At 37.1% G+C, this 14,926-nt stretch overlaps 1 protein-coding gene across 23 annotated transcripts in view; it reads right to left on the reverse strand.

The window, feature by feature from the left end:
- The window catches only part of ABI3BP (ABI family member 3 binding protein), a 162,622-nt gene that overhangs the window by 136,248 nt on the left and 11,448 nt on the right, over positions 1-14,926 (reverse strand). For all 23 annotated transcript variants that reach the window (XM_074595808.1, XM_074595835.1, XM_074595925.1 and 20 more), the window contains exon 2: positions 3,629-3,808. In XM_074595808.1, the coding sequence (XP_074451909.1) occupies positions 3,629-3,808 (180 nt within the window). The remainder of the gene's footprint in view (positions 1-3,628; positions 3,809-14,926) is intronic.

Below are 14,926 nucleotides of genomic sequence, written 5' to 3' on the forward strand. Positions count from 1 at the left end.
CTCTGACTAAGATTCTGTAACATTAATGATATGAAATTATTTAAAGAAAAAAACTTCTATTATCCACCTTAACAGCTTTAGGAGACAACCAGAATATAACAAAAATACATGACACTGACATATTAAATTAATATAGGAGAACACTTCCTTCCATATGCCATGAGCGAGGCTATCAAATCAGTGGCAGCAGGCAACTAATGTGCACTGCAAAATGCTAGCAAATTCTGCTTATGTTTAAGCATACTATTTTAATTTAATTCAGGATTCAGCCAACACAAGTAATGCAGTTGAAAGGAAAACAATGTAAGAATGAACTGATTAACAAACTTAGAATAAATTTTAAAATAAAGTGTTATAATACATCATGAGAACTCATAGACCAGCAGGTTCAAAAATCAAAACAAAGTATTTATTAGCTTCAGGCCGCAATTCCCTAATCTGAGTTTGGGGATTGCTAAAGACTTACTACAGGATGTTGTTAAGTGAAAAGGACAAAAGTGGAGAAATGGAAGGATCAAAGTGTATTCTAGTGTAACAAGCATAGGAAAAGATAGAGAAGTGGGGCAAAAGGGCTTGTGTAAATGAGCCTGCTGCTGGTCTGTACACTTGTATAGCTGAAGGTGCTGCTGCTGCTCCCCCCCCTTCAGTCCACTAGGTTCAGCAAACATTTGCAATGAGAATCTGGTTTTTTTGTAAGTTACTAGGAAGCGACATACTTCTGAATTAATGTTCCCATTATTTGGCATCTTGAAAACCACATGGCTAATACATCTGCACACTTCTGGGAACTGATCAGATGTAAGAAACTGCACAGCAAGATCTTTTAGCTAAGCACTGCTCTAGCACACATCCCCGAATTACACTTTATAAAATGTGTTCAAGATGGTACTAGAATTATTCCCTATATATATACAGAATTCACCCATCACTTACTATGGTTATTATAAAGCAGGATTGCAAATACATTCTCCTCTTACACTGTACAATCTGGTTCAGATAAAGGAAAGGCCAAAGCATCACCCAACTCTGAGCTGGTTTTAGAAACCAAAAAGGAAATTAATTTTGTTCACTCTGTTAGCTAATTGCTGTTCATTCTTACAAAATTTTCCTGCCCCCACCCAATATTTTGGGTTCCTCCAACAGTATCAACAAATACAAGGAGGCTGACTTGCAATCTTCCTAACCAAGTTAGAAAAAACTAGCACAAATTTCTCAAGGAAATACTCTTTCTTTACAAGTCATGCAGACTGAGCAGATTTAGATAAAAGTTTAAGTCAAGCTCGTAACTTTTGGATGGGTCTATTCACCTTATTTATTAGTCTAGCTGAATTTACACTTTGATATTTTTTGACACAGTCTGAATAGCTTCCATGACCAATAATAACATTGTTTACTGTCATGTAATCTCATATAGTACACTCCACACAAAAGAAAACACATCTTGTATCCTGATAAAGAGGCATACTTCTTTGAACCAAACGTTGATGCTGCCTCATCATTGTCATTTACCCTTCACTGTGATTCAAATTCATCTATCTAGCAATGCATGAAACGGCTCAGGAATTTGTTGCCAGCATGAGCTCATTACAAGTTCAGGAAATCCAACAGAATCCTTTGCTCTTTGTACACGCCCTCTGCAGGCAGTTCCCAATTCACGGATAACGTTACGCAATTGCTGGCTCGGTTATTATTTTAGTTGCAAAAGAAAGGAAAAACAAATATTTTAAGATAAGAATCACTGCAGTGAGGTGCTGAACATTTTAATGGATGAAATGTAGGCGGATGTCACACTTCCTTGCAAAGCCATATATCTCTCCTGTAAATCCTAGGAAAGATCACGTCCTTATTCATTTCTTTTAAAATACATGCATGTATACATACACATATAACTTCATAAATTAATAAATCCGCTGACTGCAAGTTTATTGTTAACAGGGTCATAAGAGGTATGTGGCACAGCAGAAAATCTGACAATAAATTTCATCTTAATCAACAGTGACAGGGTTGGAAATACGGAAGTCATGGGCCTTAGATATGTATATTATTGTGTATATTGTGTTATCTCTCAAAAAAAAAAAAGTTAGTCATTGCTTCATTCTCCATACTCCAGTTCCAATCAGGGACAATTATCCCAAACAGAATACCAATTATGCTGCTCCATTAACAAAACTAGACATGCAGAGGAAATGCCTGCAAGGAACTTCATTCTGCTGCGTAGACCTATACTGTTGCTTAGAAAGGACAAAGGGCATTTTAAAGGATTGACAGATTTCAGGAAGGGAATCATGACATACATGCCAAGTCTGTACGTTTTCTTACATTGGCCTAACTACTAAATTAATGAAATTTTTTTTTTCTTTGAGTAGGGTCTGCAGTTGATTGCATATCTGTACCATCTTCACTTACAAATCTTCACCAAATAAACAATTTTCATATTACTAGGACACGATCCACTTTTGTCTAGATACAGAGATGCCATTCTCTGGAATCTAGTCACTCTCTCAGGAGATTATATTCTAGACCAAAGTTCCTTAATCCATACCTTTTAGTAACTAACAAAGTCCCTTAAATCTCCATTTCTAATCTGTATATTTCAGCTACCAAACCAATTCAAGGTTGTGATCAAAGTCCCTAAAGTGACTGGGAAAGGTGTTCTCTATCCATGAACCACTAAAACTGACAGGAGAGGATGAAGTATTAAATTGTATTAATCTTAGTCTGAATAGGCCACGGCGTCTTTTCACATTTGGGAATCACTCCCTCCACATCCTGTTCAGTAAAAGTCCCAACCAACCACGGTTCAGGGCAGCCTGTAAAAGTTCATCTGCTATCTGTAAAAGCAGGATGAACCAAAGCATGAGAGGACCAAGAAGGAGTTCTCAGAGTGAATGTGAATATTTTTGTATAAACCTAGTTTTTCTGATTGTGGAAAAATGTGTGGAACCCACTGAAGAACTTTAGCAAAGCGTACAGTGGCATTTCAGTCACTAGAATATCTAGAACATGGACTAGACAACTTTTAGTGTAAAATTTTAAAGACATTGTTTTGATATGAAGACAGCATACTAGGCCAACTTCATCACATATGAGATGTACTAGGAGTACAAAGATAACACTTGCTTTTTCAGCAATAGGGTCTAGGCGTTTCATACTTTTGGAAAGTACCTTGAAAGTGTTTCTATTGTCCATCTACAATACCTTATTTTTTCTAACATCCAATAAAGTGTGTGCTGAGCTGAGTTCTCTGTCTGCTAGAATAAAAAGTAACCACTGTTCCTAAAACTAAGAACCATCCTGCAATTCCTCCAGTTTGTGACAGAAGCTGGTCTGAAACTGCAGGGGTGTTGTGATGTGGTCAATACGGTACAATCTCTTAGTGCACTGAAAATCCTCAAAACAAATACCAGTAGCAAACTTTTCCAAACAACAAGAACTATTTGTTCTCCTTGAAGGATCACCTAATTTCACTTTCATCTGAAATTCTTCAAGGCAACCTTAAACAAACACAAAGAAACCCTGAGCAAAAACACAATAAAAACCAAAACTAAGAAACCCAAAGGTTCATATTATCCTCACTCTCTTCCCACAATTCATGACAACAGCAGCACGCAAAGCAAATATGCCTTACCGAGTTCTGTTATGGAGCTTTTTCCTTCTGAAGGTAAAGGAATGTACTGATTAGAGAAGAAGTTGCTTCCATAACCCAGGACAAAACCTTCTAGTTTGGTGTTTTGACTTGGTCGAAGATACCTCATACAAACGGTGTCATCTGTTGCATTGATCTGAACTTTCAGACTCTGCCTTTTCACTGGGAAAAGAGTAAAAAGAGAGAAGACAAGAATTTATTGTCTTTTAATCATATATTCAGTAATGGAATATGAAAATAAAACGATATAGGGCTGTTTAATTTGCTAGTCACAAGAAACTGAACAATAATTTAAAGGTGGAGTCTTCTGGAAACTAAGTGTATTTTAAAAAGTAAACTAACAGTCATGTAAAATTGTGGTTTCCAACATGCCTGTTTTTCCATTATTAGTTTAGTACTATCATTAGCTGCAACATCTTCTACAATTGCAGTAGTAGAAAAGTGCACTAAGTAACTGGAAAAAAATGCAAGTCTTTTTTCCTTTAAATTCATGAGTTATACTGGTATTAACCACCTATAGGACAGATAGGTTAAAAACTTGCAAGTTTGATTTTTTTTTTTGGTTAGTAAAAAATATGAAGTTTTAACATTAAGGTAATCCCACTGCAAAATTAGGGTAGAGAATAAATAGATCCAAATAAAAATGCTACAACTTTTTTTTTTTTTCACTATGTTGGGCTGGAAATGTAATTTTCTAGTTGGAATTACACCAGGACACCTAACCAACATATATGCTTTACTCAAAATTACTAAGAAAATTTTTTAAACATTCATTTTTATGCTTTCCAGGGGAGCAGCACATAAAGAAAGAAACATCTTGTATATCCATCTACAAAAATTTAACTTATAACAACACAGAATGACTTCATAACAGAATAATCAGGTTTTTAGGCTACAAAAAGGTATTTCATCTTCTCTTGGTGGGGTGAGGGGAGATTGGCTTTTCCTTCCTTGGTACTTACAATTTTAATATTCCCTTGACACTGTTAGCCTTATCATATTTCCAGAATTGTTGAATGCCAATGCTTAAAAAAAAGTAATGACTTTTCCCCAAACTTACAACACTGGCACTAGAATAGTACATGCTGGGTTATTATTTTTTCTCTTCCCATTCTTGAAATAGAAATTTTTATTCCCATCAGATTTTCAGGCATCTCTCCAATCATGAGTATTGAAATTAACTTCTCAGGAAAAAAACAGAAATTTGCACAAAATCATTTTACTTCAGGAGCTAAATCCTGAAGAAAAACAATGACAGATTTATGACCTGTCACTAAGTAACAGGGTAGAGCAATACTGAACTTCCCTTCCTTCCTTCCTTTCCCTCCCTCTAACTCCCTTCCTTTCTTCCTTTCTCTCTATCAATAATTGCAAACTGATATTCAAAGTTTCTTTAGACAAATACATATTGAATCTCACCCCAGCCTACCCTCCTTTTTTTTTGTTTTTTTGTTTTTTTTTTTGAGAAATTCTAATGACCAGAGTTGCTGAGAGGCCACAATACCCAATCTGTGAAGATGATTTAATAGTACTGTTGAGCACCTGCAATGGTCTGCACAGTGAATGTAAAGACCTGAGCCAAACACTTTATGCTTCTTCCCTTTATAGTAAGAAGCATGTAAGTAAGACTGATGGAAAACATGTGCCTCCAATGAGATTCTTCCTTTATCTAAAGACTGATCAAGTAAAAGCACTCAGCCAGGAAACCATCACAATTTTCCAAAGGCAACTCTGCCAGGATGCAGAAGACTGCAAGGCTTCTAGAAAACTCAACTCTCTGACATTTTCAGCAATACAATACCATCACAGGGGAAGGGGTGGCAGTTGCTTCCTTATCTGAGAGACAACCTAACTTCTTTTATTTTCAGTATATGAAAACTGCTGCAGGTGTACAATTTTGAATATCGACAAGGCTCCAAATAGCAGAAACCAGGAAGAAAACTCAACAGACTTCAAACCCCTCCAATATGCTTCATAAAGATGCTTAGTAAAAAGCGTTCCATGCCCATAAAGTTTATACTGTATTTTATTCATAAGTAGTCAATTATACTGACAAGGGGTCTCAATTTTATTTAAGCCTAAAAACTGTCAGTGAAGTTTCTAAAAACAGGAAGTCTAAATGTTATCCCCAGACAGCAACGGCTTTGAGGGAGGATCCTTTAGACCTTTACTTTATAGCTAGCACATCAAAACCACTGAGAAAGTTTTTAAAATTAAAGCCAGTTCTAGCAGAACACAAACAGGAATAACATATTTTTTTAAATCAGAGAATAAAGCAGAACAGAAGAAAAGAAAAGGAGATTAACTTAAAATTTAAAACAATAAATCCCTGTCCGCCCCACACTGTCCTGACAGAGCAGGTCCTTTCCCTCTATTTCACAACCCCTCCCCCACCCCGACCAGAGTTGCATGATAAACTAGACACCCGCCAATTCCAATGCAAAAAGATTCTGAAAGCACCTTACAAACAGAGAATTGCAGGCACAGAGCAAGGCAAGGTTGAATTTTCCATACTCATATTCACTTGTATCAGCTTTTGCCATATGTTATTGAAACTCTGGTCTTAAGTATTTGCATTTGTAGAGTAATTCTTTTACATTGAGGCCATTTCCAAATGAAAGATTCTGGACTCATAGCTACGGCTGAAAAACAGTCTTTCCCTCCTGGCTTGCAAACAGAAATTCCACACTGATCTGCAAGTATTCTCTTCAACAAACGTCAATTGATGGCCAAACCCATCAGGACAAACTGTGCACAGCATATCTGAACTAAAAGCACTATGTTAAGTGCATCAGTCCACTTGCAGTGGTAGAATCACTCTAGGGAAAGGACTCCTCGCCTATAATGGAAAGACTTTTAAAGACAGCTTAACGAATCAGCTGCATCATAAGGGAACCAGCCATCGATAAGTCTTCAGAAAGAAGAAAATAGATACAAATGGTCTGAAGAATTCAGCTGCGAGCACCATAGTTTGACTAGTTGGAAAAAATAAGTGGTCACGTATAGGTAACAGGAGCCAAGAGCAAATAAACATTGACATTTTAGAAATATTTAACTCTAAATTACCTAACTGAAATTCACATCTTTAAAATGTGAAAGCAGTTATGGAAACTAATATACAAAATATTTAGCTGGACACTTGGTTGTTCAAGCTTTGGATCCACCAGGGATTATGTGAAGTATCTTCTTTTTCTTATCACTTTAATTAATCACGGAGTAACAGAGGAAGAGAGGAGAGAATTCATAAGCACTGCTATCATCGCTTATTCATACCAGCTAGTTCTAACTCACGGTTCATGTTTGGCTACAAGACAAACAAAGAAGTCCGATTTTCAACTTCTACTTTCACAGCAAAAGTTTAGTCAAAGCCCTTTGGTTTATGTCTAACATCCCCCTAAAAAATCACTATTGCAAAGCAGTCTGAAAAGGCAAAACAGTAACTACTGAGAATAGACTTACATAATTCCTTTGCTATTTAATAACTGAAGAGAAGTAAGAAGATAACAGAAATGGTTCACTGGGCTAGTTGCATTAAAGCAATATTTGTTAAGCAATTTAGTGTTGGGGACGGCAATACTTCCAACCTGTAAGAGCAAATAAGACCACCTGAGAGTTTGCTTCCCAAAAGAACAAACAAAAGAATTTTGTTTCAGTAACAGAGAATTAAAGCCTTCGAAATTCTGTGTCCCATGCCCTACTATATCATTACAATATCGTTGGTAACAATAGATATGGAGTTAGTTAAAATTACCAGCTGGTTTGATTTTCCCTTGTTTCAAGGAATGTGAGAGAACTTGGGTGATGAGGTGACTGGAATTTGTATTAACTGGCGCTTTTCTGTTTCTACCCAAACCCCAAAATATATCTTGGCCCTGTCAAATAATGTATCTTCAGCTGAAGAGCACTCTATTTCTCTCTTCAACTTAAGATATGTCAACAGCTGGCTGATGATCTATTAACTAATAATTAACACATTCAGAAGTAACCCTGAAGTGCTGATATAGCAACAACCTTCAAGAATGAAGCACAAATGAAATAAAGTAACCATTTTTTCTTTTGAAATAAATTCATCTTGGCAACTTACATTTTTTGAGCTGTTTGCTTGCTTCACTGAAGGCTGAGCAAAAGCAACACTGGGACAAGATGTTACTTTCATTTATTCCATGATTTTACCGGTGCACTTTAAGTGTGTAGGGTGTCTTGTGATCAAATACAAATTCTTTGGTTTTATCCATAGAGTGAAAAAACTTGAACTCTGCCCTACAAAACTAGAGGGTGAATACAGCTGTACTGTATTACAACAAATTTGGCTTTGTCATCAGAATTCCTTTTGCCTTACATTGAAACTGTTTGTTTTTCACTATTTCAAAGGTTTTAGAGGGCATGAAGGCAAGACCTAGCACTGCCTCCCAGAGCACTAGACAAATGAAGCGTGCCTCAAGAAAATATATTAGCACCATCTATTTGTGAGCACCACCTCACTTGATAACATTCAAATCGTTCACAGCAGTGTGTTCATTTTCCAAATCTGGTGCCATAGTGCCACCAGCCAAGATTTCAATGATAATCTAACACTGTGCATCTTTTATTTTTGCTATTTTATATTTTTGTATTTACTTTGGCTCCCATATGTGGAGAAATATTAGTTGTTTGGCTCAAAACCAAATATAGCTTGAAATGGGAAACATTTAAAAATAGTTCTGTTTCTATGCAGTAGAATAAACACGACACACTTCTAAGACAGCCACAGCCATAGAATCACGGAATAATTTAGGGTGGAAAGGACTTCTGTAGGTCATCTAGTCCAATCCCCAGCTTGAAGCAGACCTAATCAGATGAGGTTGCTCAGGGCCACGTCTTCAACACCACTGAGTCTTCAACACCACTAAGGACATTGATTCCATAACAGACCTGGGTAACTTGTTCCAGTATTTATCATCCCTGTGGTTTAAAAAAAAAAAAGTCCTAATATCTAACTGAAATTTCCCAAGTGTTCCAACTTGTACCCAGTGCCTCTTGTCATATTGCTGTGCACTTCTGCAGGAAATCTGTCGGTCTTTGTGTCCTCCAGTCAGGTAGCTGTGGACAATGTTAGATCATCTTTCTTATCACAGACTACATGAAACGTGAACACTCCTAGATACAAAATCCACATTAATAAATACTCTGAATGATGAAAATATGTGCCATATAGACTATACCCTTAAAAAGGGCAACAAAGAATACCTTAATAAAAGAGGGTAAGCTAAAAGCATTGCACATAGTTTTGTCATTTGCAACTGAAGTTCTCCAATTAAACATTTTTTCAAAATATTAGTATGCCTACAGTCTGTATATAATTCTAACACTACTTCAGAAAAATAGGCTGTCAACATGGAGCAGTTAACTTTGCAAAACACACAGATACACAAAAGATCTACAAAAGTAAACTTCCAACTTACGCTCACAGTATCTCTCTGCTCAGGCAGCTTCCAAAAAAGATGAACAAAAGCAATGTTATTCTTACCTATGGACCAACATTTATTACAGTGAGATCCACTGGCACATTTTTAGGGATGAGCAATCAGAAAAGTTTCAGCAGTACAATTCCTTTTCCAGTCCTAACACTCTCCTTAACCTGAGTTTCTCTGCCCCAGGTTGTTGTTTCTGTTCATTTCAAAACCAGTCTGTTGGTTCAAGGAAGCAACTGAGGAGCAGAAGCAATCATTTCATTTTGAAATGCTGCTTTTTTCACTTACAATGACACTATTTAATACAGAAATGGTAGGTTTTTCTTATTTTGACTATGACACCTCATAGATAAGATGAATAAAGCTTGTTATTTGAAGCTTTATTAACAAGGCTTATTACTTTATTGATAATCAGAAATCAGTAATTGACTCCACCTTATGAAGTTTTGACATTAGCACCTCTTTTCTCTCACTGTAACTAAGAGGGCCGGTGTGGTAACATGGTAAGCACAACCTATCCTATGACTTGCAGTAATTTAAGAGAGAAGAAAAGACATCACCAAAGAAAGATACAGACAAATTAAATTCCATCTAACTTCTGATGTTTAGTAAGAGAGTTGGATGCCTCTGAGAAGGATCTACATGTTAAAGAGGAAGCCACCTTATGTCAACCAACAGAAAATACAGATTTTTCGATTAAGTCTCTCATGGAAATAAACTAGAACAATCTGTAGCAAGCTAACTTCAAGGGGAAAAAAATAATTAAAAAAATCTTACTTTCATATAACCCTCCATGCTGTATTTTCTATCTTCTCTTGATGCCGAAAGAAATCTTTTCAGACAGTACAACCACAATACAAACACTTAGTCCATTTACTGTGTTTCAGAAATTGCATTTAACGACTTCAGTTGTCAGGTGGACATTCTGTCATCAGTTGTCTTGTGCTACAAGACTAATCTGTTGGAATTCCAACTTCACTACTTGCCCAACTCAGAATAAAGATGCTTTCAAGAGATTTTTGAATAAATTCTTGCTTGTCTATGCGTTTAAAATATTTTTATTTGAAACATGACAACTTTTTTTAGGCATATCAACATTCTTAACAGATTGCGCACAGCAAACAAGATAGCATAAGTTACAATTCCCCTCCATACTTCTTTCGTATCATGGGGCGATTTTGGAAATTTCACTTATAACAGAAATTCACCAAAAAAGGACTACAAATATCTGAAATATCCAGCAGGAAAACCCCTCAATACTGGTGTTCAGCTGAAGGCAGTAACTCAACTAAGACCTCCATAGGAAGAGATGTGCTGTGAGGGCCCAGGGTCAGCTCCATCCCTTCCAGCACCCTTTCTCACAGCAGTCTTTCAGGATTACTGAGACTTCTTCCTTCAGCTGCAATGCATATTTAATTTTACTAATGCTAATCTGAAATATGATCTCTGTTTTTAACGACTATAGATTAAATACATATTTCTCAGAGAAACTTTTTAAAGCATTTATAGTACAAAACTATGAAGTTTTAAAAACTTCCTTTGCCAATTACTCTCTAGTGATCAATATAGTTCAGAAATGATTTAATAAGCTGTAGCTCACTATTACTTTAGGTCCAGTAAGTACAACGCAGAGGTAAAGATGTAGTTCTCAGCAATTCCAGCTTTTATGTATCTACATAAAGCAATGTACAAAAAAGAATTTACTACTCGTATGCTGTCATCTCTCTCACCCGTTTTCAAGTACTTCTTTGAAGATCCATTTCCATCCTTTTCGCTATCTCCCTCACAAGGCTCCTTACACATGTTGGTTTAAAATTATTCTTTATTGGACTAAGTACAGTAATTATCCTTATTTTTAGGGTGCAAAGCTGAAAAGAGCATGGATTTAAACTCAGGGTCCCACTTCAATGGTCCAACCCCGATTTCCAGCTTTCATTCTGCAGCTCATTTCCCATTATTTGTTAAAATGGCAAATAAAATTGAAAAAAGCAAGAAAACTGTTGTTTGAGAATAATCAAGTCTGTAGCTCTGATGGAAAAAGGAACAATACTTAAACTTCTGAAAACTTCTTTGGACAGAATTCAAACAACTATCTCTGGCTCATGTCATAAGATATTGTCTAATTTTTCTTTTAAATCTTAGGAAATTCCACTCCTCTCTTTGCCCAGACAGTAAGCTTATTTGTGTTTAAAGGTCAAAGACAGGTGCGAAAAATTTAATTTAAATAAAATTCAACATCAAACAATTCAACATTTTTGAAGGTAGGGACAGAACAAAGCCTATCCATTATTTTCAATGCGTAATACTCCCTCAAACTCCTTCAAGTTGAGCCATTTTTGATAGATATCACTTTTCAAATCACCAACACACAAACTACAAAACTTAAAAAGATTTATTTGTCCACAAAAAACTCCTTGCTAATAAATCAACCTCAAACCCTTATTTTGATTTAGATTATGAATCAATTAGTTACACTAGGATAAAACTTGATTTGGATCTGATGTAATTATGATCTCCAGGGCATTGCTCCCCTGCCTTTAGTCTCAGAGCATTTTTTGTTGTTTTTTTTTTCCAGACTGGCCTGGAATGTCTTTTTCTGGGCTGATGCAACTCCACCTGGACAGAGCTGATGAGACAGTGACTGCATCTTGCCCAGAAGAGCTGGTCTTTCCAGTCCTGGCTCCTTCTCCTGTCCAAGGAAATAGGTCCAAGGCAACTCCACCCAGGCTGGGCTATGAAGAAAACTGTACCTTGGCCAAAGAACCTGACAGATTCTGCATGAAGATATTCAATAAAGACATGTAGAAGACCATGGGGAGCAAGAAAAGCCCCCCAGGTTTCCTAGGTCTAACTCCCTTTTAAGCTTTCATGCATCAGCTAATGCAAAGACCAAGAGAGAAATGTGGTCTTTGGACATGGACGCGTATAAGGTAGTTATATTTTACAGCTGATCAGCTGAATAAAAATATGGACTTTATTTAATAACAGCACTTCCATAGGGAAAGTTCAACAAGATACTATGACTTAAGCAGGTAAGGAATTCAAATGCTGTTGGTCTGTCTCTACCCATAAATTATAAATAGATTGAAGTGATCAGTATTAACGACTGTGGGCCTTGATGCAACAAGTTTCTTAAAAACATGTTCATTGGCAGGCAGTGCTCAGCATTACCACTGCCATTACCTATTCAACAGCAGGCAGTGTTTAGCATCCCCACTCCCATAATACACTTCTCATCTACAAATATCAGTGCATTTTTCAAGAATCAAAAATCAAAGGCATAATGAAAAACAGTATCTGGAACTGTTGAATGAAGATACTATACTTTACAATCCATAATGTTATCATTCATTACTGAATGCACAGCTAATCTGCGACAGGGATTCAATTGCAGTGAGCGTCTCACATTGTAGCAGTCATTTTGAAGTCTGTTGCTTACGTGTGATCACTATGTATTACTTCAGAATACATAATTTTGTTTTTTTCAGTGCATACCTTTTGGATTGATTTGCTGTGTGACTATTCATCTGCGGAACTTTTGAAATATTTTGTGACAATAGAAGTCAGATTTAAAAGAAGAATATGAAATAAATGATGGTAAGAAAGTATGATTTCTACTGTGTTAGAATAAGGCAGTTTTGAATTAATGTTAAAAAAAACCCCCAAGCAATCTTAAATTGATATTTGCATGTGTCGTGGTTTAGCCTCAGACGGCAACAAAGAACCACGTGCCGCTCGCTCGCGCCTTCCTAATACAGGAAGAATCGTAAGAAAAGGCAAGACTCTTGGATTGAGACAAAGGCAGTTTAACAGGACAGCAAAGGGAACAGGCAAACAACAACAACACGGACAGGGGAATATACAAACGAGATTACGGAACCGCCGCTCCCCGCCGCTCCCCGGCCGGACCAGACCCGGGACGCCCCAGCCCGCTTTTAAGCAGCAACTGCCTGCCCCCTCCCCCGGCAGCTCAGGGTGGGCGTGGCTCACATGGCATGGAATACCAGGAAAAGTTAACCCTATCCCCACCGGAACCAGGACAGCATGTTTTTCTGTATCCATAGAAAAAAATAGGTAGCCATATACTAAAATCTTCCTTCTGTGATACAGATTATCTTACTTGCCATACTCTAAGCAGTTGAAAGAGCAAGCCTTCAACTCAATATTCTGTAGCGTTGGCTTAAATGTTTTCATAGCTGATTTTGTTTTACCTCCTTCTCTGATTCAGCACATGGTTATTTTTCAAGGACAAAAACGCTTAAAGATAGTAGCATTTAGACAGCTAGCAGGGTTTTCAAGCTATGCTAACAGAGTAAATTTGACACCAGCATGTATTTCTAACTCTTAAGCTGTAAACTAATCTATGAGTCTCAGAATCACCAACATATCTAGGTATATTTCGAGATTGTTGCCTTCTCTATTGTAAATCTGAAGAGTTGGCATCCAGTCCTTTTATGCAGTAGTCCTCACTTCTAAAAATATCTCTTAGCACTAATAAGCCAGTGCACATGAACCTTTGCTTTTGTACAGAGCACTATGAAGTAGACCAACTTGATGAAATCGAGGGAAAAAAAGAAAAGTCAATGACTAGAGGTAGAGTATGTTACACAGGAAAAAAGCCTGAATACATAGGAGACATCCAGCTTAGAGCAAAAGTACATAGATAGATATGAAGACAGTATCCAAATATATAAAACAAACAAACAAACAAAACCCTGAGGAAGAGCAATTCTGCTCCCTATCTGTGAAAAGCAGAACTAAGTGACATAAACTGTAGCAAGGAAGGTAACTGGAAAACTGATAAAGGCAGTGAAGCTCTGGAACAAACTGCCTCAGGAATAAGCACAAGGGAGTCAAAATAATTTCAGGAAGACTGTTTCAGTGTTGTGTTTCTTTGTAGAAATTAACATTTTCCCATTTGAAGGCTACAGGTGTTCCTCCTGCACCTCTAAGTATGCACCAGAGAGCCTCAAGATGGGCTGCCCTTCCCAATGCTATCTTTGAATTCCAATATCCTACTTCCTATCTCTGACATATAGGTATTGAAAATACAGTAAAGCATGATCTCTTCAGTATATAGATAAGCATAAGAGAACTGCCAGGTAGATGCAAGATTAATTTGTCATGTGAGAACAGAAAAATATCTCACTGCAATTGCTTGAGTAAGGGCAAGAACGAGCATCCAGAAAACTGCAAGCTGTTTGGCCTAACCTCAGTTGCCAGGTTGGTGCCAAGGTGGTCACACCTATGCACATGATGAACAAAATGGTTATGTGAAACGGCCAGCACAAGTTTACCAAGGCCAGACTGTGTCTGACCAAGCCTGCTGCCTTCTGTAATGCTATTACTGGCTTTGCGTACTAGGGAAAAGTGGTAAATGCCATTTACTTCAACAGTCTCCAAAGGTATCCTTCCAGCAAAACTGGAAAAATGCAGACTGGATGTGTAGTTTACAAGGCAGATGGAAAACTGGGCTTGAAGAATAGCAGTGGGTGGTTAAAAGTCCAAAGTACTCGTTGATAGTCTTTCTGGTTCTTGAGAAAAATCCACAGTAATTCCTAAACTCAGTTCAGTGAGGGAGAATATTTTGTGATTTGTGTATACTTGGGAAAGAACCTGGGTTGTGGAAATAAAAAAAGTTGAGTTGTACATAATTATCTGCTTTCAAATGGAAGGGAGACAAACTAGATTGAGACACCCATTCAGAAATAGGCACACATCAAGCTACCTTCCTAAATCATCTTTACAGAATGGCAGTGCAATTAGTGACACAGACACTGCTGCACTCCCAATGCATCAGTGAGTTTGAATGGTTTGTTATTTTGTCTGT

This window comes from Larus michahellis, chromosome 1, assembly GCF_964199755.1.
Source record: "Larus michahellis chromosome 1, bLarMic1.1, whole genome shotgun sequence".
Classification (NCBI taxonomy): domain Eukaryota; kingdom Metazoa; phylum Chordata; class Aves; order Charadriiformes; family Laridae; genus Larus; species Larus michahellis.